At 38.7% G+C, this 27,606-nt stretch overlaps 1 protein-coding gene across 11 annotated transcripts in view; it reads right to left on the bottom strand.

Moving 5' to 3' along the window:
- Positions 1-27,606, bottom strand: part of LOC102915364 (solute carrier family 22 member 19-like) — a 334,849-nt gene that overhangs the window by 222,057 nt on the left and 85,186 nt on the right. For 4 of the 11 annotated variants that reach the window (XM_076558766.1, XM_076558757.1, XM_076558751.1 and 1 more), the window contains exons 2-10: positions 25,667-26,113; positions 20,858-20,961; positions 20,348-20,502; positions 20,079-20,247; positions 19,403-19,526; positions 15,190-15,305; positions 11,152-11,366; positions 9,620-9,728; positions 564-767 (exon numbers count right to left, since the gene is read on the bottom strand). In XM_076558766.1, the coding sequence (XP_076414881.1) occupies positions 564-767; positions 9,620-9,728; positions 11,152-11,366; positions 15,190-15,305; positions 19,403-19,526; positions 20,079-20,247; positions 20,348-20,502; positions 20,858-20,961; positions 25,667-26,068 (1,598 nt within the window). In that variant the 5' untranslated portion in view covers positions 26,069-26,113. Of the gene's footprint in view, positions 1-563; positions 768-3,192; positions 3,338-9,619; positions 9,729-11,151; positions 11,367-15,189; positions 15,306-19,402; positions 19,527-20,078; positions 20,248-20,347; positions 20,503-20,857; positions 20,962-25,666; positions 26,415-26,529; positions 26,852-27,606 lie in introns of those variants that run through there. The other 7 variants (XM_076558774.1, XM_076558781.1, XM_076558786.1 and 4 more) reach the window with 7 other exon arrangements.

The following is a 27,606-nucleotide window of genomic DNA, read 5'->3' as shown; positions in this document are numbered from 1 at the left end:
CCTGAGTTCAAATCCTAGGAACTTGTGTAAAAAGCTGGGCATGGACACAAATGCTTCTAATTGCAGTATTGTGGTACTCTTTGGTCTCCCTCCCAGCTCCTGGTTCATTGATGGAATCCTCAGAATGGGAAAAGTATGAGTTGAGCATCTAATGCCCTTCTCTGTCATACATACATATATATATATATATATATATATATATATATATACATATACACACACACACACACACACATTACACATGCAGCACATTAACACATATGCTTTATGTGTTTTACATAAGGGCATAGTGGGCAGAAGACATCAATTTGCCTATTTATCAATAAATCTCCTAGTACATCCTAGTAGAGCTGGTCTTTGTGTCTGGAGAAATCCAACCCCATTTATATCTACCTTATGCTACAATACAGGATAGACTCCTATGCCAAACTCAAGGACCACATGGGAAAAAGCCCAAATGTCTGATCATTGGAAGAGAGATGGTCTGAATGCTATTTTGCTTTTTACATGATAGACCATTGACATACAAGTCCCCTTAAGTGGGAGGTAGAGGTGTTACTCACTCATTTTCCACATCTTGGATAGAGTCAGGCAGAGGCTTATTCTTGGTCTCAGGAAGGAGAAGAGGAACAAAGCCAGCAAGGATGGAGATGACTCCATAGATGATCCAGGGTAAAGAGGCAGAGTACATCGTGAGGGTCATTAAAGCAGGAGCCACGGCTGCCCCCACATTACCAGTAGTACCAGTGACTCCTAATGCTCTTGCCCTTGGAAAATAAAACATAATTCAGAAAAAATCTAGTAAACTGGAACTTAATGTATATGTGATTACATTAACCATGATTCAATGTGCAGAATAATTTAACTTAAGATTTTTGTTACTTACTTTGGGAATTTCTGTTTTATTTGATAGTAATTTTGTCAAGGTCAAAGTATAAAGTCATTTATAACATGCTCAGAAAGATAAATACCACATGTTTTCTCTTACATGCAGATTACATTTTAGCTTTATGGAAGTTGTGTGTGTGTGTGTGTGTGTGTGTGTGTGTGTGTGTGTGTGTGTGTGTGTGTGTATGTGTGATATGGGTATAAGGTGTGAAACTAGGAATGTCAACAGGAAGGAAGCAGAAAAAAATCACTAAAGGAGAAGAGATTAGGTGTTTCTTTAGGACCAGAGAGGACCAGGTGTCCAGGTTTCCAGTTTCTCAGGAAGACTGAGCTCTGGGTATACAACCTTAAGTTTCTGAGAAATAATAGATCACTAGGTGATGAGACCTCCAGCTACAACAGGACCAGAGAGCACAGGGCACTCAGGCTTCCCATTATTGCAGGGTCACAGAAGAACCTGCAACCTGGTCTCTAGCGCAGTGTTCTCAGAGTTCACTGCAGAGCTTTGTCTCCAGTGTTCCCAGCATCCCTTGAGAAACTGGAGTTTTGCTTTTAGTCATCTCTGAGGTCATTATTGGTGCAGAGTTCTGACGTTTCCACTGTCAAAGGTCACTCCAGGACCAGGAGTCTATATTTTTGTAGTCCTATAGTTTACTTTGGCCTGTGGTGCCAACCACATCCCTCTGATAGCAGACAGATTTCACTTCTTAAGTTTGCTATCTTGCCTCCAGCAGGTTCATAGAATCTAAAAGGCCAAGATTTGGTTCCAGCTGGTCACTCTGGTGCTTAGTATCTAGCCCACCCTCTGTTAAACAACCATGACAACTTTATCAACTCATTCAATATCATCATGTTTCATCAGTCCTCATAGCTTAATGCCATGTAGACATTACTCCTAGAAGAAGCACTAGAACAGCATATCCCAATAGGATCTGGGACATGTCCAAGAGGCCAAGCCCAAGAATTCATGGTATAGAAGAAGAAAAAGAAAATGAAATGGAATAGACAAACCTTTAAGTGAATTATAACAGAAAACTCCCCAAAGTACAGAAGGTAGACATCCAAATTCAAGACATGTATAGAACTCCAAACAGACAAAATAAGAGAAGAAGTACTCCATGATATATTGTTATCAGGATGTCAAAATAGAAGTAAAGAAGGAATCCTGAAATCTGCAAGAAAAAGGCCTCCACTCACACACAAAGGCCCCAGTGCACAATTATCCCAGACTTTTAGCCAGCAACCATACAAGTCAGAAGAGTATCAAATGAAATATCCAAGCTTTGAATATAAACAAATGTGAGCACAAAACGCCATAGCCAGTAAATTTATCTTTTAAAACTAATGGAGAAATGAGGACATTTCAAGACAAATACAAAATAAAGTGATTCTTGACAACCAGGTGATCAATGCAGAAATTTCTTAGGTAATGATTTGCAGGGAGGAAGATGAGAGGCAGCTTTCTTCAATTGAATGCATGTATGCATACACTTAATAAAAAGCACATATGAATAAAGTTCATTTTGGAAAGAAGCAACCATGTCCAACATGGCAACCCAACAAACCCTAAAAATCAATATTGGTGGAAGAAAATAAATATCCACTGTTGGCAGCCAGGCCTGTCCAAGCCTTTCTTAACTGCCTTGATGAAAGAACAAAGGGAATGCTAATTCTGTGTCCTTGTCTAGGGACAAACTTGGTAGAGTCTCTGGAGCTGGGTCTTATAGTCCCAAGGCTTCTTTGAAATTGGTCTGTGACATACCTTGTGATCTCTTTTCAAAACATTGCTTTATAAGGTTCTTGTTGTGGGATGTTCTGTATTGCAAATGTGTTGCTCTGATTGGTCAATAAATAAAACACTGGTTGGCCAGTGGCTGGGCAGGAAGTATAGGTGGGACTAACAGAGAGGAGAAAGGAAAGAACAGGAAGGCAGAAGGAGTCACTGCCAGCTGCCGCCAGGACAAGCAGCATGTGAAGATGCCGGTAAGCCACGAGCCACATGGCTAAGTATAGATTTATGGAAATGGATTAATTTAAGCTATAACAACAATTAGCAAGAATCCTGCCACAGCCATACAGTTTGTAAGCAATATAAGTCTCTGCGTTTACTTTGTTGGGTCTGAACAGCTGTGGGACTGGTGGGTGACAAAGATTTGTCCTGACTGTGGGCAAGGCAGGAAAACTAGGTACAGGTTCTTGTTCACTTTATCCCATCATATGTCAGCTTTCTGATGACTCTGTCCCTTTTCCCCCTGCAAACAGTATTTTGGAGGCTGTACCTTTTCATTCAACTTGCTGTCATGAGTCATCACCTAATGCAGACCTCCTGACCCAGCTTTCTGTCCTCATTATACTCTCACCCATTGTCCTCCCCTCTTGACACCTGTCCATCTGGGACCCTTATTCCTTCAGGTTCTGGTCAATCAATAATGCAGAAATCCACTCTCACCTAACAAATTGTTAGGAAATATCAACCATTTCTATAATAAACTTAATTGTACTTAGCTTGAGCTTACCACTAAAAAGATACAGACCAATTCAGAGAATTAAAAAAGCAAGAACCAATTTTATATTATAGACAAAACATCTCATCCGGCAAATACTGAAAAACTCCCTGTGAAACAATGGAAAACAAACTGCCTATCAATTGTAAACCAGCAGGTGTAGCTATCATGCAAGACAAACTTCACATCACAGCTGCTTAGAAGAGATAGAAATGGACACTATGTACTAATAAGACAAACAATTAATCAAAATAATATACAATTATAAACTTTTATACTCCAAATATCGGAGCCTCCAATTCCATAAAATGAACATTAAAAAGACATAAAATATCTATAGGTTCTGATGTTATAATAATAGTGAGTGATTTTAATACTCTATTCTCAAATTTAGTTAGGTCTTCCAAAGTATAAATAGAGACTTTAGAGCTAATGTATACTATGGATGAACTTAACATATATAGAGAGAATATTCCATGCAACATGTAGGACATATGCATTTTTTTTTAGCAGTAAATGGAACTTTCTCCAAAACTGGTCATGTCATAGGATACAAGCGAAATCTAAGAAGGGAAAAATTGAGTCAGTTCCTTTTCTCCTATCAGACCATAATACAATAAAAGCCGAAATCAACCATAAGAGAAACTACAGAAACCACAAAAAACTTGGACACTAAATAATGCTGCAGGCTCCAGGAAAATGTAATGGAATTCAGCTACTATGACCAAAGCTACCGTTTGGAAAGTTTAAGGACATTACCCAAGATAAGGCCATGGCTTAAGAGGTCTTGCTGATGTTTTAGCTTTTGTGTATATAGTACCTTGTTCCTTCAATGATTTTCTGGTAATGCTATGTGTGCTTCCAAGAACTCCTAACAGTGTATTTATCTAAAATACCTATAAAGCATCTAATGCCAAAGGATCTCCTGAACTAAGGTAACATCCTTGTGGAAATGATGCCTGTTTCCTAGGTCAGGCGGACAGCTTTATTTCTTGTACAATTTTAGCTGAGACTCTCCTTTCTTATGAAGCCTTTCTAACATTATAGACTCCTAACATTTTTACCTAACCACTTCTAGGAATGTAGTTTGAGCACATAAATTCCCTTTTTTCAATATACTAACCAATCATTAGCTCTCAGTTGACCTCCTCCTTTATCACTCCCCTTTTGGGTTGCAAAAAAAGCCTGATGGTCACTGCCTAGGGGAAAACTCTTATCTGCCTTTATGACCATGCAAGAATTCAAGTCTGGTGACTTTGCTGCCAGAGGATTGCTATTGCTTGGGTTTATAACTAAATAATTCAGAGATGAGGGCATGGAGAGGTATAAGGAGACTTTTTTAGAGGAGGATTTTTTTGGGGGGGAAACATGAGGATGATATGGAGAAGTGAATGGAAGAACTAGATGGGAAGAACTAGATTGAAGGGCTAGAAGAGAGTACTAGAGGAAAAAGATGGAAAATGAGGAAGAGCCAGATGGGGAAGAACAAGATGAAAAAGGATGGGAGAGGAGCTAAGATGGAAAGGAACTAGATGGATGAATTTAGATGTGCAGAACTAATATGAGAGAATTAAGATAGAATTTAGAGGAGACAGCAGATAAATATAAAAAGAAATCGGGCAAGAAAGGAGCTAGGCAGGAGAGCAGAATAGAAGCTGTGTAGAGAGAGAACTGACACAGAATAATAAAGGATAAGGAGTTTTACATACATAGATTCATTCCTTATCATCAAAGATTAATTACCTGCTAGTTGTAGATTGTTCCTGGACACTGGGAGGGGACTATAGAAGGGCAGGACCTCCATAGTCCCTGAGAAAACAACAAGTTTTTGTCTGAACAGTTGGTCATGCCAGAAATCAGAGAGGAAATTAAAAAGTTCCTAGAGACAAGTGAAAATGATATCACATCCTATCAGAACATCTGGGACGCTGCCAAGGCAATCCCAAGAGGAAAGTTTACAGAAACAAACTTTTATATGAAAATCTTAGACATATCAACTAAACAACTCAATGATGTACCTCATGGCTCTTCAAAACAACAAGCAGCCAATTCTAAACACACCAGATGGCAAGACATAATAAAGAGTAAGGAATAAATTAATGCAATTGAGATTAAAAGAACAATTTACAAAGCCAAACAAGCAAAGAGTTTTTCTTTCAAAAAGTTAATAAGATTGACAAACCCCTGGCTAATCTGATAAAAACAAAAGGGGAGATGATGAAATTTAGTAAGATCAGAGCTCAGAAGGGTGTCATTGCAACTGATTCCAGTGAAATACAGAACATCATTACAACTGATTGCAAAAACATATTATCTGAAAAATTGGACAATCCATAAGAGGTAAAGGAACTTCTAAATGAATATCAGCTACCAAAATTAAGCCCCTGAGACATGAAAACTTAAACAGATACATCACAGGCAATGAGATTGTAGCTGTTATGAAAAGTCTTCCCTCAAAGTAAAGCCTAGGACCTGATGGATTGATTGAATTCCATTAAAATTTCAAGGAAGACCAGACTCATCTTTCTCAATTTGTTCCATAAGATATAAAATGAAGGAATACTGCCAAATCCATTTAATAAATCTAGTAATATCCTAGTACCACAACCATGTAAAAACACCACAAAAGAAAGGAAAAATAAGAAAACTGGGACCAATTTCTTTGATTAACATATAAAAAATCTTTTTAAATCTTTCCTTCTTTTATATTAAGAGATTTTCTATTCATTTTACATATCAACCACAGATTCCCCTGTTTTCCTTCTTCCTACTACCAAGACTTCCCCCTCCCAAACCACCCCCCACACCCACCTGTCAACAAAATACTTGCAAACAGAATTCAAAAATACATGTATTGGAAGAATGTATATTGTGACCAAGTGGATTTCATCCCAGGAAGGCAAGGTTGGTTCAAAATATGTAAGTCAAAAACATAATACACCATATAAACCAACTGAAGGACAGAAATCACATAGTTACTTCAGTTGATGCTGGAAAGGCACTCGACAATTTTAGTATGCTTCAATGATAAAAGTTCTGGAAACTTTAGAATATATGGAACATACCTCAAAATAATAAGGGCTGGATACAATAATTACATGGAGCAAAACTGAGAGCAATACTTCTAAAATCAAGAATGATGCGAGTATGCACATATGGTTCTCTCTTATTTTATATAGTGCATGAAGATTTAGGTATAACAATTAGGACAAGAGAAACACATAAAACAGGTAATAACATCAGTAAAGGAATAAGTCAAATTGTCCCTATTTGCATATGACATGATTCTTTACTTAATAAATTGTGGATGCCCACACAGGCTGCCTAGTAAGACCTTACTCAAGGTCAGAGAATCTGAGCTTGCTTTACCTAGTAGGGCTGCATAATGAAATGATTTGGCCACTGGCATGGTTTCCAGGAGTTCTGAAGGGTCTGCACTTGGCTGTAAGTTGTGGTTTGATCTTGAAAGGGGGAGGTCTTTTGCCTTGCTCCTTGGCATTATATAAAAATCCCTTAGAATGAATCTCTAAGTGACTGGGTATTGACCCTGGGCCTTCACGAAGCTATCCTGGGTCTCTGTCTTTCTTATCATCTCTTATCTTTCTATCTAATACTTCCTCATTCTCCTCTTCTTCCCCCAAGAACCTTTAGACAGGTCAGAGCTAGACTCTGACAGACCCTAACAAAGGATCTTAAAAGACTCTACCAGAAAACTATTTGACCTACTAAATACTTAGAGTGATGTTGCAGAATAGAAATCATTATAAAAAGTCAGTAGCCTTTATTTATACCATCAGTCTACTCTCAGTGAAAGAAACTAGGAAATATATCCCATTCAAAATAATTCCCCAAAAAAGGATTTAGGAATATATCTAACCAAAGAGGTGAAAGACCTCTACAATGAAAATTAAAGGTATGAAGGAAATAAAATAAGCTAGATGATTGGAAGACATTCCACATTTCCGGAGTTAACAGAATTAACATTGTGGAAATAGCTATACTACTAAAACTAATTTACAGAATAAATATAATACCTATCAAAATTCTAGTGTTATATTTCACATGGTTATATAAAAATAACTATAAAAGAATTCATATGGATCCACAAGTGGCTGTAAATACTGAAAGGAATCCCAACAGTAAGAACAATGCTGGGAGTATTCCAATACTCAATCTCAAATTACATTATAGAGCTACACTGGGACTCACATAAAAGCAGACAGGGAGGATCAGTGGTAAAGAATAGAGGACATGGAAATACAATGACAAAACTGTGCTAAAAAACAAAGTGAGTTTTAACAAGGGAGGAAGCAATTAACACTGGAGTAAAGATAACCTATTCAACCAATTGGTGCTGGCCAACTATCAGCAGAAGAATAAAACTTGATTCTTTCACTTGTGCAAAAATCACTTCAAAATTGAATGAACACCTCTAACTTTAAACCTAAAATCTGAAATGTGTAGAACACACATAAGCGAGACCATTTAAGATACTGAGACAAGCCAACTTTCCAAATAGAAAATAGAATGCCAATGGCACAGAATCAAATCCTGTTAACAGATGAGTCTAAGTGAAAATAAAATTTCTGCACAGCAAAAGAAATGATTAGCAGAGTAAAGAGACAGCCTGCAGCTTTGAAGAAAAGCTTTACCAGCTACACCTCAGAAAAATTTGAAATATGCAGAATTTATAAAGTGCAGAAATTAAACACCAAATAAATATACCTGTACGTCAACAAATGGGCAAATATATGGAAATGATAGCTTTTAAAAAGAAAAAAAGAAACATAAATGACCAATAGTATTTTAAAAGATATTCAGTCTCCCTAGTAGCATAGGAAAGATAAATTTAAACTACTTTGAAATATCACCTCACCTTGATCAGAATGACTATCATCAAGAAATCTGACAACAAATACTTGAGAAAATGTGCTGAGAAAGCATCACTGATTCACTGTTGGTATGATGCAAATTAATACAACCATTGAGGAAATCAGTTTAGAGATTTCTCATAAAGTTAATTCTATAACTACCAAAGGACTTAGAAATTTCACTTTTGGACATAAACCCTTGCACCTCTACATTCTGTTACAGAAATATCTGCACCCTCATGTATATTGTTGACATATTTATGATAGGAAAGAACTGGAATGAAAGTAGTTGTTCTAGAACAGTTGAATGGTTAATGAAAATGTGATGTATAAATACATATAAAACTAGAATACTACTCTGTTCTCCTGAAAAATGAAGTTATAGCATTTGTAGGAAATGGATGGATTTCGATTCATGATATCACACAGCTCAGAAAGAAAAAGGTACATGTTTGTGGTTGATATATTGTGCACCCCAGTAAACTTATCTGGGGTCAGAGAACAGAACAGCCACTAGGCAGACATAGAAGCCAGGCATGGTGGGACACACACCTTTAATCCCAGGACTTGAGATCTCATGTCTTGCTTGGGAAAGACACAAGCCTTTAATCCCAGGAAGTGATGGCAGGAAGCAGAAAGGTATCTAAGGTGAGAGGACCAGGAACTAGAGCCTTTTTAAGCTTTTAGCTTTTAGCAGCAGTTCAGCTGAGATCCATTCGAATGAGGACTGAGAGGCTCTTAGTCTGAAGAAGGAGGATCAGCTGAGAAGTTGGCGTTGATGTGAAATGACGGGGACAAGGGGTTCCACTGGCAGGAAGAAGGGCTTGCAGAAGAGGGAACAGAGGGATGAAAAAGCATTTGTGAAAATGTGATGACCAGATCCATTACTCATACACACTTTATGGCACGTACATGAGCACATGCAGGGGTGCTTGAGTGCATGTGTGCATGTGTGCACATGCACACACACCCACACACAGGAACACAATGATGGGACGGTAGATGTGGCAGCAGCTGAGAAGAAGGAATACAGCAGTAATGACATGTAGGTAAGAGTGATAGAGGGTGAACACAACCACAGTGCAGTCGATATCTGCATGAAATTGCTAAAACAAAATAAATTTCCTAAGAACCTAATTATACATGAAATGGACAGAGGTCTTATTTCTCATAACACTTATGTTTTGGGCAGCTCCAAATATCCCCATGAGATCTTTATTAGTTAATTCAGCAGGATGACAGCTGGACTAATTTATCTTGCAAAAAGCAAACTTCTTAGAAACTTTGGTCACTCCTGTAATCACTACTATTGATTGCTGTTGATAACTACCCAGATGTTTACACCAAGTCATGTACCTGATCACGGTGGGGAGTAGCTCATTTGAGTGTAGAACATTACTGCTAATAATCACAACATAATTTGCTCCTGCCAGTGTTATCAAAACCGCATGCAGGGTCCTCATTTCTGTGGAGAGGAAAATCAGAGAGAGTGGTCATTCTGAGGTGAAGGAATTCACTTTCCACTTGTAAGTGGGGAATACAGAGTGGAGAAACTGCAAGAGTAATAGTCCTCAGTGTGTAATAACTTAAGGAAGGTGACCTAGCTGCATGTACAGGTTTATGGAGAATCAACACTGTGGTTCACTGTATTCCTACACCTGGTATCTCTGACACATTTCAGAAGTAGAGAGCTTGATGAATCAAGGAGATACTCATCAACTTCCCTGTTTTCTACCCAGCATCTCACTGTCCCTCCTACAGAATGTAGGGCTGTCATGGGGGAAATTACAGAGGACTGTGTACTTATTTGAATATTCAGCAGGAATGTGCCATGGATAAGAATGAGTGAGGGTGAACTTGACCATAGTACATTCTATCTACACTTCCATGAATGTCAGAAACAAAAGTAAATGTTATAAAAACATAATAAAAATTAGAAGAAAAGAAGTTACATAATCATGGCACTTGCAATTTGGGTGACTCCAAATATGCACATGAGATATTTATTCATTTTCTATTTCAATATGGTAGTAGAGTGTCATGGAAGGAGAGACGTGGGCAAGCTGGAATCAGTTTGATTTGAAATGGTGTTTCAAGATTCAAGAATAAGGGAGTTGCTGCTGACATTCAAGAGTTGTGCAGAGTTTTAAAACATACCACAGTCCCAAGCTTCAGCAGAACTTGAGGACTGCCTGGGAACTGTGCTCCTTGCCCACATCCACATAACACCACCAGCTTCAGCCTGGCAGTCCTGCTGCCTAGACTAATCTGTCTTTCTTGCACTTGGTTTGTAATCAACACAGGCAATGCTTATTATCTTGATACAACTCTCCAAATTAGGTTTGTACTTGGAGTGTCCTGAGAGTCATGACTACATTCATACAGTTTGGGAAACACCTTGTCACTCAAGTTGAAGCAACAAGACTTAGTGGGACAAGGATGTGACAGTACATTTAGATCATTTTGGATCAGAATTATAAGATCTGAAACTTACATGACTGCTATGAAAATGTCATTGAGAATGAACGAGGGAGGGGCAGATACTTCGAAGGGATTGGAGAGAGGACAATGAAGCAAAAAAATTTAATTACATTTTAATTAAAAAACTGTAATTGAACAATGAGTAAATGATCTATTACTGACCTGTAGAATCTTGAGAATAAATGACTTCAATGTTCCAGATACTTCTTGAATGTACTAGACTTTCATCTAATTAAATCACTTACTGATTTTTGTTTTCCCCCAGTGTCTGATTGCAGGAAAGTTTCCTAAATGTCTGCTTTCAGAAAAATCTCTGGATGTATTTTTTTCTGGTAAGTAGGACCTGAAAAACACTGATGAAAGGGGCTGGATAATTTTTTCCCTCTCACTACAAGCTCTTTATTTACCTTCAGGAACAAACACTGTAGCCAGGATGGTGATTCCAAACAGGAAACAGAGGAATAGTTGACTTATTCTACGGCCAATGTGGTTCAGTAAAAACACCGAAGCAACACAGGCTGGGATGGACATTGCAGCAGAGAGACATTGCATTAGGAAGACATTACTCTTCAGGTGTTGGAGATGGATGCTGAAGCCAAATATAGGAATTGCTGTTGTAAATCTGTAAGAAACAAAGAGGAGAGTCACATCATACTACTTAGAGTTGACGTCCAAAGCCAAGAATATGATTATCCCAAGAAGATGGTGTTAGTTGTTAACATATGATAGCCTATCTGTATTTTGACCTATTTGTATTTAATTGAGTGATAATGTAATAATCATCATAAAATCATTGTATCCTGACAGGACATATTACTCTTTGATTTTTAAGGAGAGGCAGAGTATTTGTGGAATGCATGTTAGATCCAAACAGCTTTTTAGGGTTATTTTTTTCAACATGATCTTAGTGAAGGGTACAATATTTTTTTAATTTTAAAAATACTTTCCTAATTTTTTGAGAAGTACATAAAATGTATTTTGATGATATTCTTCCCTATTCTTCCTCACAATTTCTTCCTAGACCACTTTTACATCCTGACCACTCCCAGCTTCATGGCTTCTTTTCATTAAAAATAGGTATATTTTAATATAACATATTCTGATTAAATTTCCCCCAACTTCTCCCAGTTCTTCCTCACTTTCCCTTCCATGTGGGTCCACACCCTTTCTGTCTCTTTTTAGAAAGCACACAGGCCTCTAAGGAATCATAATAAACTAAGGTGAGATGAAACAAAAACAGTTCTGAATAGGACAAATGAACAGATAGAAAAAAATAGCAAAAGAGTAAAGCACAAGAAACACATACAGAAACAGAGACACACATATTCACACACACAGGATCCTATACAAACACTGGAAGCCATAATGTATACACATGATCTGTAAGATTAGAAAAATGCCTTGACACAACCACATGAAACAAAAAACCCTCCAAAGATACCACTGTGGTTTTTTTCTTTCTTTCTTTTTTTTTGTATTTATTTTACAATACTATTCAGTTCTACATAATAGCCACAGATTCCCTTGTTCTCTCACTTCCTGCCCCCCTCACCATCCCCCCAGCCCACCCCCCCATTCCCACCTCCTCCAGATCAAGGTCTGTCCCGAGGACTGGGATCGACCTGATAGACTCAGTCCAGGCAGGTCCAGTCCCCTCCTCCCAGACTGAGCCAAGTGTCCCTGCATAAGTCCCAGATTTCAAACAGCTAACTCATGCAACGAGCCCAGGACTTGGTACCACTGCCTAGATGCCTCCCAAATTGATCAAGCCAATCAACTGTCTCACCTATTCAGAGGGCCTGATCCAGTTGGGGGCTCCTCAGCCTTTGGTTCATAGTTCATGTGTTTCCATTCAGTTGGTTATTTGTCCCTGTGCTTTATCCAACCTTGGTTTCAACAATTCTCGCTCATATAAACCCTCCTCTTTTTCACTAATTAGACTCCCAGCGCTCCACCAGGGGCCTAGCTGTGGATGTCTGCATCCAGATTCCTCAGTGCTTGGTTGGGGTTTCTGGCACAACTATTAGGGTGTTTGGCCATCCCATCACCAGAGTAGGTCAGTCCCGGCTGTCTCTCGACCATTGCCAGCAGTCTTTTGTGGGGATATCTTTGTTGATTTCTGTGGGCCTCTTTAGCACTTTGTTTCTTCCTTTTCTCATGTGGTCTTCATTTACCATGGTCTCCTATTCCTTGTTCTCCATCTCTTTTCTTGATCCAGCTACGATCTCCCGCTCTCTTTCCCTTGACCCTCGCCCTTCATTGCTCCCACTCATGTCCAGGCTGTTCATGTAGATCACTTCCATTTCTCCGTGTCTTTCTTGGGGTCCCGTTTTCCAGGTAGCCTCACTGGTGATGTGAGTAGCAGTCCAGTCATCCTTGTTCCACATCTAGCATCTTCCTATGAGTGAGTGCATACCATATTTGTCTTTCTGAGTCTGGGTTACCTCACTCAGGATGATTTTTTCTAGAACCATCCTTTTGCCTGCAAACCTCATGATGTCATTGTTTTTCTCTGCTGAGTAGTATTCCATTGTGTATATGTGCCACAATTTATTTATCCATTCTTCAGTTGAAGGGCATCTGGGTTGTTTCCAGGTTTTAGCTATTACAAACAATGCTGATATGAACATAGCTGAGAAAGTGCTCTTGTGGTATGATTGAGCATTTCTTGGGTATATGCCCAAGACTGGTATAGCTGGATCTTGGGGGAGATTGATTCCCAATTTTCTAAGAAAGCGCCATATTGATTTCCAAAGTGGTTGTACAAGCTTGCATTCCCACCAGCAGTGGAGGAGAGTTTCCCTAGTTCCACATCCTCTCCAGTATAAAGTGTCTTCAGTGTTTTTGATCTTAGGCATTCTGACAGGCGTAAGGTTGTATCTCAGTGTTGTTTTGATTTGCATTTCCCTGATGATTAGGGATGTTGAGCAATTCCTTAAATGTCTTTCAGCCATTTCAGTTTCCTCTGTTGAGAATTCTCTGTTTAGTTCTAAAGCCCATTCTCAATTGGACTGTTGGTCGTTTTGATGTCGTCTAATTTCTTGAGTTCCTTATATATTCTGGATATCAGTCCTCTGTCAGATGTGGAGTTGGTGAAGATCTTTTCCAATTCTGTAGGCTGTTGCTTTGCCTTGTTGACCGTATCCTTTGCTCTACAAAAGCTTCTCAGTTTTAAGAGGTCCCATTGATTGATTCTTTCTCTCAGTGTCTGTGCTACTGGTGTTATATTAAGAAGTGATCTCCTATGCCAATGTGTTTAAGACTACTTCCTACTTTCCCTTCTAGCAGGTTCAGAGTAGCTGGATTTATGTTGAGGTCCTTGATCCACTTGGACTTAAGTTTTGTGCACGGTGACAGATATGGATCTATTTGCAGCCTTCTACACATTGATATCCAGTTATGCCAGCACCATTTGTTGAAGATGCTTTCTTTTTTCCATTGTACACTTTTGGCTTCTTTGTCAAAAATTGTATGTTCATCGGTGTGTGGGTTAATGTCAGGGTCTTCAATTCGATTCCATTGGTCTACATGTCAGTTTTTATGCCAAATCCAAGATGTTTTTATTACTGTAGCTCTATAGTAGAGCTTGAAGTCAGGGATTGTGATGCCTCCAGAGGTTGTTTTATTGTACAGGATTCTTTTGGCTATCCTGGGTTTTTTGTTTTTCCATATGAAGTTGAGTATTATTCTTTCCAGGTCTGTGAAGAATTGTGTTGGTATTTTGATGGGGATTGCATTGAATCTGTACATTGCTTTTGGTAAGATTGCCATTTTTACTATGTTAACCCTGCCTATCCATGAGCATGGGAGATCTTTCCATTTTCTGACATCTTCTTCAATTTCTTTTTTCAGGGACTTAAAGTTCTTGTCATATAGGTCCTTCACTTGCTTGGTTAGTGTTACCTCAAGGTATTTTATGTCATTTTTGGCTATTGTAAAGGGTGATGTATCTCTAATTGCCTTCTCAGCTTCTTTGTCTTAGTGCTGGCCAAGTACTGTTGGGAATAGGGCCTACCATTAAGAGTGGTTTCTTTGCGCTATTGAGACTCCATTGGAGAAAACTAATTTTTCATTTGCAAGTGGACTGGGTCCTTAACTGGGCTTTCCCCAAGTGAAGATATTAACACTTTACATTTGTATATATTATTGAAATGTATATATGTGTGTAATTTACATTAGACATTTTATTTCCATTGAAATGGAGAATGACAAAAGGCAACTGCAGTGAAGTCTGTAACATGATTGAAGATTCATCATGAGTCTGCATTGACAACCCTGCTAGGCTGCTGTAAAAACATACCCCTCCCTCTGTAATTAGTTCTGTGCTTCTATATTCCAAACCTCTAGAATACCACCAGATACAGAATTCCCTCATTTTTATCTTCAACTCTGAGTTGGGAAAATTCATCTCTCTACTGTTTTAAGACTCACTGTATGAAGCCTACCTTGAAAGGCATAGGAGAAACACACGCTTTCGCAAGTTGGGGGTGCGGAATAAGTCACGCAGAGAAGGTTTTGTTTGTGTTGCCTCCAGCTCTTCCCTCATGGTAGTTCTCACAACCTTCAGCAAGAGCATCAAGAACTGTTTAGTTTTCACAAAATGATGAGCATTTTGGAGCATACTGGGCACTCACAGAACACCAGGTCAGAATCTACTAGATATTGTTGTTTTTAACTCTTTTCTTGGGAGGTCCGCTACCCAGCTCCAAGATAAATCCCACAAGGAGGCTTATTCTTAATTATCAATGCCTGGCCTTAGCTTGGCTTAGTTTCTAGCCTGCTTTCCTTAACTTAAAATGTCTCAAGTACATTTTATTTCTGGGCCTTTCTATTTCTCTAACTTCGGTAAGTGTGACTCTTACTCTGTTGCTTGCTGTGTACTTGGGAGGCTGGTCCCTGGAGTCCTCCTCCAATGGCTACTCGATCTCCACCTCTCCTCCCAGTCTTCTCCTTCTCTATACACTCTCTGCTTACCAGCCACATCTATCCTTTCTCCTGCCTTGTTATTGGGCAGTTTTTTATTAAACCATCAGGTGTTTTACACAGGCATGGTAACACAGCTTCCCAGAGTGAAACAAATGCAATATAAACACAAGTAACACACTTTATTCTACTGCAACTACTTCTGTCTAGTGAAAACACAGACATCAGGGGACCTATGGCAAGCATAATAAAATGTTAAGAAGTGAGAGCCAAGGAGATAAAGGAAACTCTTGTTATTTCTAGGGAGAAGTTTTAAAAAGTAGGTGGCTACAGAATGTTGACAGCAAGTACAGAGTTATTTATATTCTGGTTCAAAACTCCAGTCTTATCATTGCAGGGTAATTTCCCACCAACCCCACAGTTCCCCAGAGTTTTCTTGAGTATGAAGAGCAGGAAATATTCCATAGACGAATTATATTGTGGAGACAGATAGAAAATACAGGATAGACTTGAGAGGCCCTGGAACCTATTCCAATGGCCCCGAATGTCTCTGCCTCCAGGTATTTATAGAGACGCCAAGTTGTGGAGCAAAAGATCTCCCCCTCCCCTCAGCACAGCCAAATGCAGACCATTTCAGACACCTGCACTCAGACCTTTGGTCCCATCATCCTCTCTATGAGGACCTGCTGGGTAAAGCCATGAGGACCCTGAAAACAGGCTCCCACATAAGATAATGAATTTGAATGATATAGCAACTTAGTATGGTTCTCTGATTTGTGCATTCATGTATGTATGTGTACATGTCTGCCTGTTTTCTTTGATTTATTTGTTTTTGTCTCATTCTTCTTTAATGAGCACCCCATGTTTAGTCATTCTAAAACTGAGGGAAAAATAGACTCAGAAAAATGAATTCATCTCAAGGTCTTTATGTCCATTTTGGAGTCCTGATATTTGAAAGAATACATAGTGTGATATTGAGATGCTGGGTCTCTGGCTGGTTGTATGTTCAGAGGCTGAGGAGCACTCAGGAGCTAAAGCTTACCTCATGGGGGGGGGGGCCTTTGAAGGTGGTAGCTACCTTTGGTTAGGGCTATGCTTCTTGGCCCACCATGATGTGATGAGCATTTGCCACAAAGTCCTGTCTCAGTATTGCCATGACTGTCCACTATGATAAACTGAATGTTGTGAATCCATGAGCCCAAATTCTTTTTATTCCATTTTGTTGTTTCTGTCATGAGTCATGGTCACATCGATCTTGGTCATAGCAAAGCAAATGTAGCCAACAAAATAATTCAATGCCATATGTGGAGTTGTTAATCTTAAAGATCTGACCATGGTGTAGACCATGTGTTGTAGTTTGGTGGTGGATTTTGGGAGAGTTTTCAAGGGCAGGGTAGAGAGAATGTTTTTTGGAAGTTCACTATACTGAAATGCTGATATAAATCATAGCAGTGACGGCCTTCTCCATGAGATTTCAAATGGGAAAGAGCACATCATTGAGAATTTGGGAGGAGGACATTCATCTTTCCCCTTTGAGGAACAACAACCACAACACATTCTGGCAGTATTCTGAGCATGTTCTGAAAATGTGAGTGATGCCGAATCAAAGCAGTGCAATAATTTATTTAAAGAGGAAATTCAAGACTGCACAGCATTTGGACATGACATGGTGAAGAGGGGGTCATGAGTGCCTATGCTGAGCTAGGTTTCTGTTTATATACTCTGAGACACAGGTTCTGGGCTGGTCTTCTGTCCTTTATGGTGGATGTTCCCTTTTCAGTTAATATAATCAAGATTGTCCCACAGAGGCATGGCCAGAGGTGAACTAAACTAAGTCATCCCTCACAGATGTGCCTGGAGGTTTTCTCCTAGGTGATCTTGTTGAGCTGACAATCAAAATTAACCATCACAGCTCTACTTTTTGTCAACTTCACATCAGAACACATCACCTTTGAGCCATAACTTTCCAACTCTTATCTCCATGTTTTGATAGGAATTAGTCAATGGAGAAATGCAAGTCATTTAAAAGTCCAAAGTCCAAGGTTCAGCTGAGACTCAAGAGAGTCTCTAATTTTCTCAGTGCCCTGTGAAATAATTCTTTATTTTGAAAATCAATAAATATGTCAACAATACTTTTCCCTTCATAATCCAAACTCTAATGTAATAAACTAGATGATTTAATTCTAGTATTCAAGAGAACAGAATAAATGATCCTATTTCACAAGAGAAGTGTGAAGATATAACAACCAATGACTGTACCTGTATAGGAATGAAACTCAGAAATGAAAACATTTAATACTGAAAGTCCATGTCTGGCATCTGGGACTGCTAATGGAATCTTCTAAGCACTAAAAAATTAAGTAGTCTTTAAATATCTTTCTTCATGACCATAGGTTAGTGCTGCTGTCAGCCTTAATAAAGATTTTGTATTTAGTGAGTAGCAGTCATTGAAGACTCACAGTTGTCAAAGTAGGTGACTAGTCAGTGTTTATCTCCAAGGTAAATGTCTCTATCACCCCCTTCCTGGTCACAGAAACATCATGGAAATGGGGATAAAGGTCTAGAAGAAGTGGTGGAAAATGTGTGATATTCCATCTTACAGATATGCATTGGACTCTTGAACTTTCATCAGCTGTGATGACCTGCATAAGACTTGCCAATATTATGCCAGTAAATGTACCAATCTGTGAGAGTAGATAGTATATTTTTGGTAAAATGACAGGAGAGAGGCCTTCGTGGGTTTGAGCTAGTGTGTTCCATGGCAGGTGAGGGAGATATGCCATGTAGACATGGCCAGCAGCAGCCATGAGTACATGGCAGAAAGTCACTCACACCATGTAGACACAGCACCCACATGGAATGTTTTATTGGGTAAAAGTGAAAAGGGAAGAGAGGAAAAGAGAGAAAGAGACAGATTGAAAGGAAAGGTAAAGAAAGACAGTGAGAAGGAGGGAGAGAGAGATGAGAAGATTGAGAGACAGGCACAAAGAGAGAGATAGAGGTGTATGTGCCCTTTCTGACAGGAGAAAGGAAGGAAGAGAGAGAAGGGGAGGGATTTTCTCTTCAAGAGGACTTTACATAAGATGATATTGTCAGGATGCTGGGCAGGTCCCCAAGGGGCATGTCTGAATGCTAACATTATTGAGAGAACAGCTCATGAGCTCCATCTCCATTTCACAACCTGTATGTATCAGTCATTGTTAGTGTATAGGGGCTCATTAAGCCATACTCCCTCCTGAGGATATTTTGGCAGCTAAAAGTTGCTGAAGAATAAATAGACATTTCTTCAGTCATGTACCCACATCTACGTTGTCCATGTTCCTGTAGGTAAATCCTCAACATGTTTCTGTAAATGACCTAAACTAGACAAATTAGATCACAAAAAAACAAGATACAAAAAGAGAGACTAGGATACTAGAAAGTAGAAATAGAACTAGTTAGAAGTACATGAGAATCATTATGTTTGGTAATAATGAGGGAGTATAAATAAATCAGTGCATTATATGCATGTATAAAATTTCAGACTTAATGCATTATGTATAACTTATATATCCTAATTAAAAGTTTAAAAGTGAAAGAAATCATCAAGGAAGGATTTTTTTTTACAAAGTCCTCTTTGAATGAAAGAACTGTATTCAATGATTTAATGATGGCACATTGTTTCCTGGGTGCTAACTCATACACATGTCAAGCTTGTGTTTTCTTTCTGTCATAACAAGTTTGCATTTTGCTCACCTCCATGGTTAGGGCATCTCCAGAATTCTTCACTCCATTCTTGCATGCAACTCTTCTAAGTTCCTGTAAGCCCTTCTGGGGTTTGTTGGTCACAATCAGCCACCTAGCTGACTCTGAGAGCCACCTACTCAAGAAGATATAGTTCAAAAATTCTCAAGAAGTTATTGTCTATACTAAATTTATTCTTGAATAGTGGTGTTAAAATGAATACCTATCAGTTATTCAATTATAACAAAATGTATAATCTTACATCATGAGGTTTGTTGCCTAGGAAAACAAGAAGTGATTCAGCCATGCAGTGCATCTGCACTCCTAGAATGAAGACCTGGAGTCACATTGATCTGTCCCCCTCACTTGGATATAGAATTTAATGGAGGTCATAGAACTAGAATGTGAAGCATGGTTCTTCATATAATTTCCAAATTTATTGTTAGACTGTAGGGAATATTTATTCATCATATGTCTGTTTCCTAAATAAGAACCAATGAATAATTTTTCCCCTAATTATGTCACCCAGAGGAGCAATGATACAATGAAACATTGCCTTCCAGACACAACAGGACTAACACAGATATGAGCTCAAAGAGACAGTGACAAATGCATTTCTTATGTCCAGATTTAATGGACATGGTCATCTCAGGAGTGCAAAACATAGAGGAGGAAAGAAAGTTCATACCTTGTGGGTATAAGGAAGAAAAATATTGGCACAGACATTACCAGCTGGAGGTGGTGCCAGTTTCGAAATGCAAATGCCAGGCCTGTCATTACTATGTTTCCAAAACTGGAAGCACATAATGACAAGACTGTCAACAAGGCTTTGAATTTAGGGCTTGTCCATTCTATCACTGAAAGGAAAGAAAAATGAATCTTGATTTCTACTAAGGTGGGAAGGACATCAACATAAAAAAAAAAGCTTGACAATGTCCATCCAAAGCTTTGACTTACTGAGCAAAACACTATTCATGTATATGATTGGGACACAAGCCCCTTTCAGGAAGTGAAGTAAGCAGTAGATGAAGAAGGTGGGAGCCAAAGCTGCACAGGTCCCAGTGATGGCCATTGGAAGTAAAGCACATGTGAAGATTAACTTCCTCCCAAACCTGAGGAAAAGATAAAGTCTCCTTCAGCAGAATAATGCAGTTGTTAAAAAGAAGAGACAGGAAGCATTTTGTGTAATCTCTGTGGTTAACTTTTTTCATTTTTCTAAATCGTGTTTTTCTTTGTCTGTTAATCTTTTTTGACCTCTTCCATGTTTAATAGGATGTTAGTTCTGTGTCAACACATACACAGAGACTTTTAAACACCAACTCAAATGTCTTTTTGTGTTTAGTGATCTCTAGAGTCAATGGTATACCCAGAGGAATGTAATCTCCAAAGACTGTTTTCTAGAGTGAATGAGTTGTAGATGACTAAAATATTCACATGTAGAAAGGACTGCAAAGCACAGACACTCACCTGTCTGATAAATGGCCACCTAGGAAATTTCCTACCAAAATTCCAATCATGAATACGAATTTAGCCACTGAACCCAGTACCTGAGATCCACACACCAGGTCCCACTGGAAGAGAAGGAAACCAGCATGACAGCCTGTCACTGTAATTTGTTCAAAATTATTCAACATGAGCTTCCTGTTCCTCTGAACCCATCTCCATCTCCAGCTTCCCTTTGCATTATTAGATGATTTCTACTATCCAGTTATAGCTGGATAAATACACACACACACACACATACACACACACACACACACACACACACACACACACACACACACACACACACGTTCCCAGTTGTCTTTCTGTAATTTATATAGGTTATAGTAGTAAATTGTATCCTGTGCTAAGAAGTTCTTAAATGTGGCCTGTGGTTGATATATTGTGCAACACAATAATCTTACCTGGGGTCAGAGACAGAACAGCCATCATATTAAACATAGGTTTAGGCAGTAGTAGCACATGCCTTTAATCCTAGCATTCCAGAAGCAGAGATCCAAATGGATCTCTGTGAGTTCAAAGCCACACTGAAAACAGCCAGGCATGGTGACACATGCCTTTATTCCCAGGAAGTGATGGCAGGAAGCAAAAGGGTATATAAGGCATGAGGACCAGGAACTTTTAGCTTTTAGTTTTTAGCAGCAGTTCAGCTGAGATCCATTTGTTTGACTCAGAGGCTTTCAGTCTGAGGAAACAAGATGAGCTGAGGAATTGGCAAGTTGAGGTGGCATATGGCTTGTTCTGTTTCTCTGGCCTTTCAGTGTTCACCCCTATATTTGCCTCCATGTTCTTTATTTAATAAGACCACTTAGAAATTCATATACAGTGACCCTAGAATGTAATGATTCATGGACCTTAAATTTTTTTGTACCAGATCCTATTCATCAGCGCACAGCCTCTTCTATGACTCCTCTCAGAGTACAGGACAACTAGTGCCTGATCATTGTTTCTGTTTTACTTATTTATTTATAAACTTTTGTCAATACAGAGAATGGAGCTCAGGGCAACTGCATGGGTGCAGTGTACTAGCAATCACCCGCAATTACCCACATTCTGGTCTATAAGGAAATGTGAACTACTGGGATTTTTTTTTGCAGTGTTCAATACTGAATCTTGGTCCTCACAAGTGCTTCAGATGAATTCTGTCATAGACCTACATATTTAGCCAGAACTGTGGCTTTGTACAGCTTCCTACATGTTTTAAATTTTAAATCAAATCTGAATAGTGCTTGCTTGTCACAACATTTGGGCACTTAAACTAATTAGACACACAAGAATGATGTCTTTTACATATATTTTCTGATTATTATTTAATTTATTCTTTGAAATTTCATGCATGTATACAAAGCACTATCCCCTACAACTACCTCTGAAATTCCAGAACACATCCCTTTTCAAACCTCATGTCCTTTTTCTTCTTTTCTATAGTCTACTATTTGCTTAATGTTGCCTGTATGTTCACTGGAACATAGGTAACCTAGTACTGGCCATCCCCCTAAAGTAGGGTAATAGTCCCTCCCCTAGCAACCATCAACTCCTAATAGATCTTCAGCTAGGAGTGGGGCCTTCTGAGTTCTGCTCCAGTCTATGCTGGAATTTTGATTGGATGAATTTTGTGTTGGTCTTGTGCAAGTAAACACTATGTCTGTGAGTTCATGTATAAGGATGTTTCTTCATCTTTCAAATTCTTTTTATTGATCTTAAAAATGTTTAACTGAAATATAATCACATCATTTCCATCCTTTCCATTCTTCCCTCCAAAACCTCGCTCCAGCATCTCTCTGAAGGATGTCTGTAAGGGTTATGAAAATTCACTGTTGAGTAAGCTCATTTCAAAATATAATTAAAATAAGGAATTTGAAAGAAAGTACAATATTTGGTTGGACAATGATGTGCCAAAAAGACCTTCAATATTAAGCAGTAATCCTAGTGTCAGGCACATGGCATAATGTTATACAAGTTACTTGTCAGAGAGGCCCACAGCTCTCCAAAAGTACACAGATAGTTACTCTTGCTCATGGTTACATACAGCAATTAAATGTTAAGACCCTATTCCTGAAGATACCACACACATTTTTTTTGCGTAACATAGAGAACACTGTGAAACCAAACTGGAAACTTTCTCCTTGTTGCCTACCTTTCCTAGTTACAGATGTTGCTAAGCAGACTGTAGGTAGAAAAAGGATATCAATGGCCTTACCTAGCACTTTACCCTATACTGCAATACCAACCTACAAGACAGTGTGGTCATTGGTGCAATAGTGACATAACTGTTATATGAAAACAATCATTTCTGATTGGATTTGACCTTCTACAGAGGAAGAAAGTCATGCCTGAAAATGTAAAGCCACTTAGAACCCCATGACTTAGAAGGAGAAAGGTCTTGAGGAAGAAGCTACTGTTGTTATTTTGCTAAATGGTTCTGTTGTTTAATTTTCTTCTTAGTATTACTTCTTAGCATGAGCTCATTACTAGAACAAAAGGATCAGAAACCTAAATCTATATTTATGTTTGAGTCATTAAAATTATTGAATAAGACTCTTGCTATTAATCAGGCAGTAAGTAAGCTCCAATTATTATTATTATTATTATTATTATTATTATTATTACACTATTTGTGCTATTGCCAAACTACAATAATATCAACACTGAGGGGTTGATATTATTGAAGGCACTTACCTGAGGTTAGCTGTGGCTTGTTCTGCTTCTCTGACCTTCCAGCATTCATCCCAATAACAGGCCTCAGGTTTGATTTTATTAATAAGACTCTTTAAGATTAATGCTAAATCTGGCACCCAATGTTTGTGGTACAAATTCATGAAAAAGCTGCTTGGCTGTGGCCTTGTGGGCTCCAGCTCAGGCCCGAGCTACACTTGGCTGGTTGTGGTGGTGCACGCTGGTTGGATTTGGTGAAGGAGGCAGAGGCAGGAGGATCCCAAGGTTGAGGCCAGCCTAGGAGGCTTGCTAAAGAGAAACCTCGGCCGGGACCTAGTCACAAACGGTGGTGGGATCATGGAGGCAGAGGCAGCTGCTCTGAGTTGCTGGCTTCTTCTTTTTGTGTTGGTGACTACGGTGATGCTACTACCCAGGACAAAGGATTTACTACTACTTGTTCAGAGAAGAATTACCAGGACCATCGTGTTACAAGAAAGCATCGGCAAAGGTCAGTTTGGAAAAGTTTGGCAAGACAAATGACGGGGAGAAATTGCTGTAAAGAGTTTCTCTTCTAGGGAAGAACATTCATGGTTCCAAAAGACAGACATTTATCAGACTGTGATTGCTCCAAACCACAGAGGAGGCACAAAAAAAAAAATCTGCAGGGAACCATGACCACGCCTAACAGCAACTTTGAAATCTTCAAAAGGAAGACAGGACTCCACAAAGATGATTCCACATGGACTATGGTAAAGTCGTTAAGCTGATTAACACCACAGAAAGATCTACTTTGGACTACAAACTGCTCAGGACAATTTCGAGATGGCTAACTGAGATGATCCAGCCTGACAGACTACTTGAACAAAGACTTGAAACAAGCCCTGCATTTTCTCATTATGCAGCAACTGGAAAAATGATATAGGACTTGACAAGTAACTAAAAAAAATTTCTTTTCAGGATTCCCTAAAGATGTCTTTGCCCCCAGAAAACAGGAAATAATTTTAAGAAAATGACACCCACATTCCCAAGAGGTGGAATGGGTAGTTTTTGGTCATTTAATGAGTTATGGATATTGTCATTGTTTACAATGGTTGGTTACAAGTTGTTGATTATTAATGATCAGGAAAAAAAGTGAACAAGGAGATTAGATTCAGAGGTTTTTTTTAAAAAAAAGAAAGAAAGAAAAAGAAAAAAGAATATAGGTATGAAGTAGATCGAATCTACTCTGAGGAAAAAAGATAAAGAAATAATAGGATAAATGGGTAGATCACAGAATCTACACTAAAAAGACAAAGAGAAAGATATAAAAATGACAAAAGGTAGATTACTGAATCTATTATGAAAAGAAAAAATACTTTTAAAAAAGAATTGCTTGTTTTAAATAGGATAAGTAATGAAATTTTTGTCCAAGTTTATCCAATGTTACTGGACTGAATATATATATATATATATATATATATATATATATATATATATATATGAGGTTTTTGTCTGAATCTGTCAAATGTTAATGGACTAGACATCATTAATGTAATTCTTGACTGCATATATTATATATACTTATTGGATAGTTTTTCTTATATTAGTTATAAGCTTTTTTTAATTTTAGACAAAAAAGGGGAAATGTGGTGGTATTATGTTCCCCAAAATATTGTGTACCCTAATAAACTTATCTGGGGTCAGAGAACAGAAAAGCCACAAGATACTTAGGATAGGCAGTGGTAGCACACGCCTTTAATCCTAGCATTCCAGAGTCAGAAATCCATGTGTTCAAGGATACAGCCAAGCATGGTGACTCAAGCCTTTAATCCCAGAAAGCAAGCCTTTAATCCCAGGGAGTGATGGTAGAAAGCAGAAAGGTATATAAGGCGTGAGGAACAGAAACTAGAGGCATTTGGCTGGTTAAACTTTCAGGCTTCTAGCAGCACTTCAGCTGAGAGCCATTGGGATGAGGACACAGAAGCTTCCAGTCTGAGGAAACAGGACCAGCTGAGAAATTGGCCAGGTGTGGTTAGCTGTGGATTGTTCTGCTTCTCTGATCTTCCAGCACTCACCCCAACAATTGGCCTCAGGTTTGATTTTATTAATAAGACTCTTTAAGATTCCTGCTACACTTACCTCAGTCACAGTGGTGGAGAGGAAGGTGCTTTGGTCATATACCCAACCATCCACACAGGGCTCTGTGTCTGGCTCTGTCATGTTGGAGAAGGTGCCATTCAGATGAAGCAGATGCCACTGTGGTTGGACAAAGCGACGGCACTTGTCTGGCCTCAGGTTGGAGTCCAGTGGGATGGAGATCCTCAGGAGATCATTTTGGCTCAGGGTTCCACTGTCATTGTCAGAGACAGTATCATTGTCAAGGATGGGGACCCAGCATCGATGACCAGGGATGGCTGCAGTAAAGTTCTCCAAGAAAGTATGAGGAGCCACCATGACATTGCAAATCAGAAGGAAAGCCATCTGAAGGATCTGGTATCTCCCTATGCTTCCAACTTGATTTAAAAGATCTTGAAAGGCCATTGATGCTGAATGACTGTCTCCAATGGGAAGCAGAAATGCCTACACCTAGGGGAGTATAAATATTGAAATAAAGTTCTGTGTCACAGAAACACACTAAATAGGGTCGTTCTTGAGCTCTTCTTAATATGCCCATCTTCACGTCACACCAGTCATAGAACTGTGATTTGTTGTGTTGTTGGTTTCAGGGAAGGACCTGTTTTCTACCAAGTAACCAAAAAAATTCTGCTAATATTTATCCTATAATCCAGTCTGTTAAACATTTACTTTGTTAGAAACTTTGAGCACCAGCCCCCATGATCACTTCTGGTTAATGACCTGTAACTCCCTTTAAATAAACCAGAGTTTATCTGTTGACAAATTTCTAAACAGTCTTATTAAGTAAGAAACATAGAACCAAATACAGAGGTAATGGCCAAAGAGATCAGAGAACTGGCGAAGAGCCACAACTAACCGTATCTTACCTCCTCACCACAGTTGCTTCCTCGAAGAGAGCTTCCTCCCATATAACCTGTGCTTTTATTGCCTTCCTGTTCTGCCTGGTCATTGGCTCTAAGCCCAGCCACTTGACTTCTTCTTCACTGCCTGTCTATACAGACCTCTAGGTCTCTATGGTTGGTACTTGGATTGAAGGCTTGTGTCATTCCACTTGGCTGTGTAATTGACTATACAGAGACTCTGGCTGCCATGTGATCAGATTAAGTGTGAGGGCTACCACTGCCTGACTGCTGTTCCTGGCTTGCTATGTGACCTCTTTATGTGACCTCTGATCTCCAGGCCAACTTTATATATTAACATACAAATAAAATCATATTTCAGAACAATTAAAATATCACCACATTTCCCACGTTTATTCTAATAAAAAGAAAATAGAAAAAAGTTATAACTAATATAAAAAACCTATATACAATAAGTACAATTACTATATACAAGATAAATAAGTAATAAATACCTCAACAATATCTAGTCCATTTGCATTTGACAAACTCAGAGAAAATATTTCATTATCTCTCCTATTTTAGTAAGTAATGTACCTGAATCACTTTCTATCCTAACTTATATTACTAACAGAGAACTATCTTATATTGTCTTTAAAATTTATAAACTTATACCTCTTTTAATGAGTTTCTTTTCTGAAATTCTTAACAAGGAAAACTATAATTATAACTATCTAATCTTCAACACACTCTAAGGATAACTCTCTAATCTTCAACTAACCCTAACTATAACTATCTAATCTTCAACTCCCTCAGAGACCCAAGAAGGAAATAATATTACCTAGTAAAACAGGAACTGCAAGCAAGCGGCTTCCAAAAAACAAGTGAGTTGACAGAAACAGCCAGCTGCCTGGACAGTCACCTGAGGTTTCTCCACAGCATTGAGGCATCATCTTCAGCCTATAGGCTTATGGTATCTGACAGACACATTTGTGAAGTAGGATGTACACAAGGCCTACAGTTCAATCTCACATTCAGTGAAAGTAGTCCATGTACCAGATAAACCTGAATTAGATCAGTGTTCTGTCATGATTCAGGATTTTA

The sequence above is a fragment of the Peromyscus maniculatus genome, chromosome 1 (assembly GCF_049852395.1).
Source record: "Peromyscus maniculatus bairdii isolate BWxNUB_F1_BW_parent chromosome 1, HU_Pman_BW_mat_3.1, whole genome shotgun sequence".
Taxonomy (NCBI): Eukaryota; Metazoa; Chordata; class Mammalia; order Rodentia; family Cricetidae; genus Peromyscus; species Peromyscus maniculatus.
The sequence above is the reverse complement of the archived record's forward strand: the minus strand, read 5'-3'. Positions and strand labels throughout refer to the sequence as shown.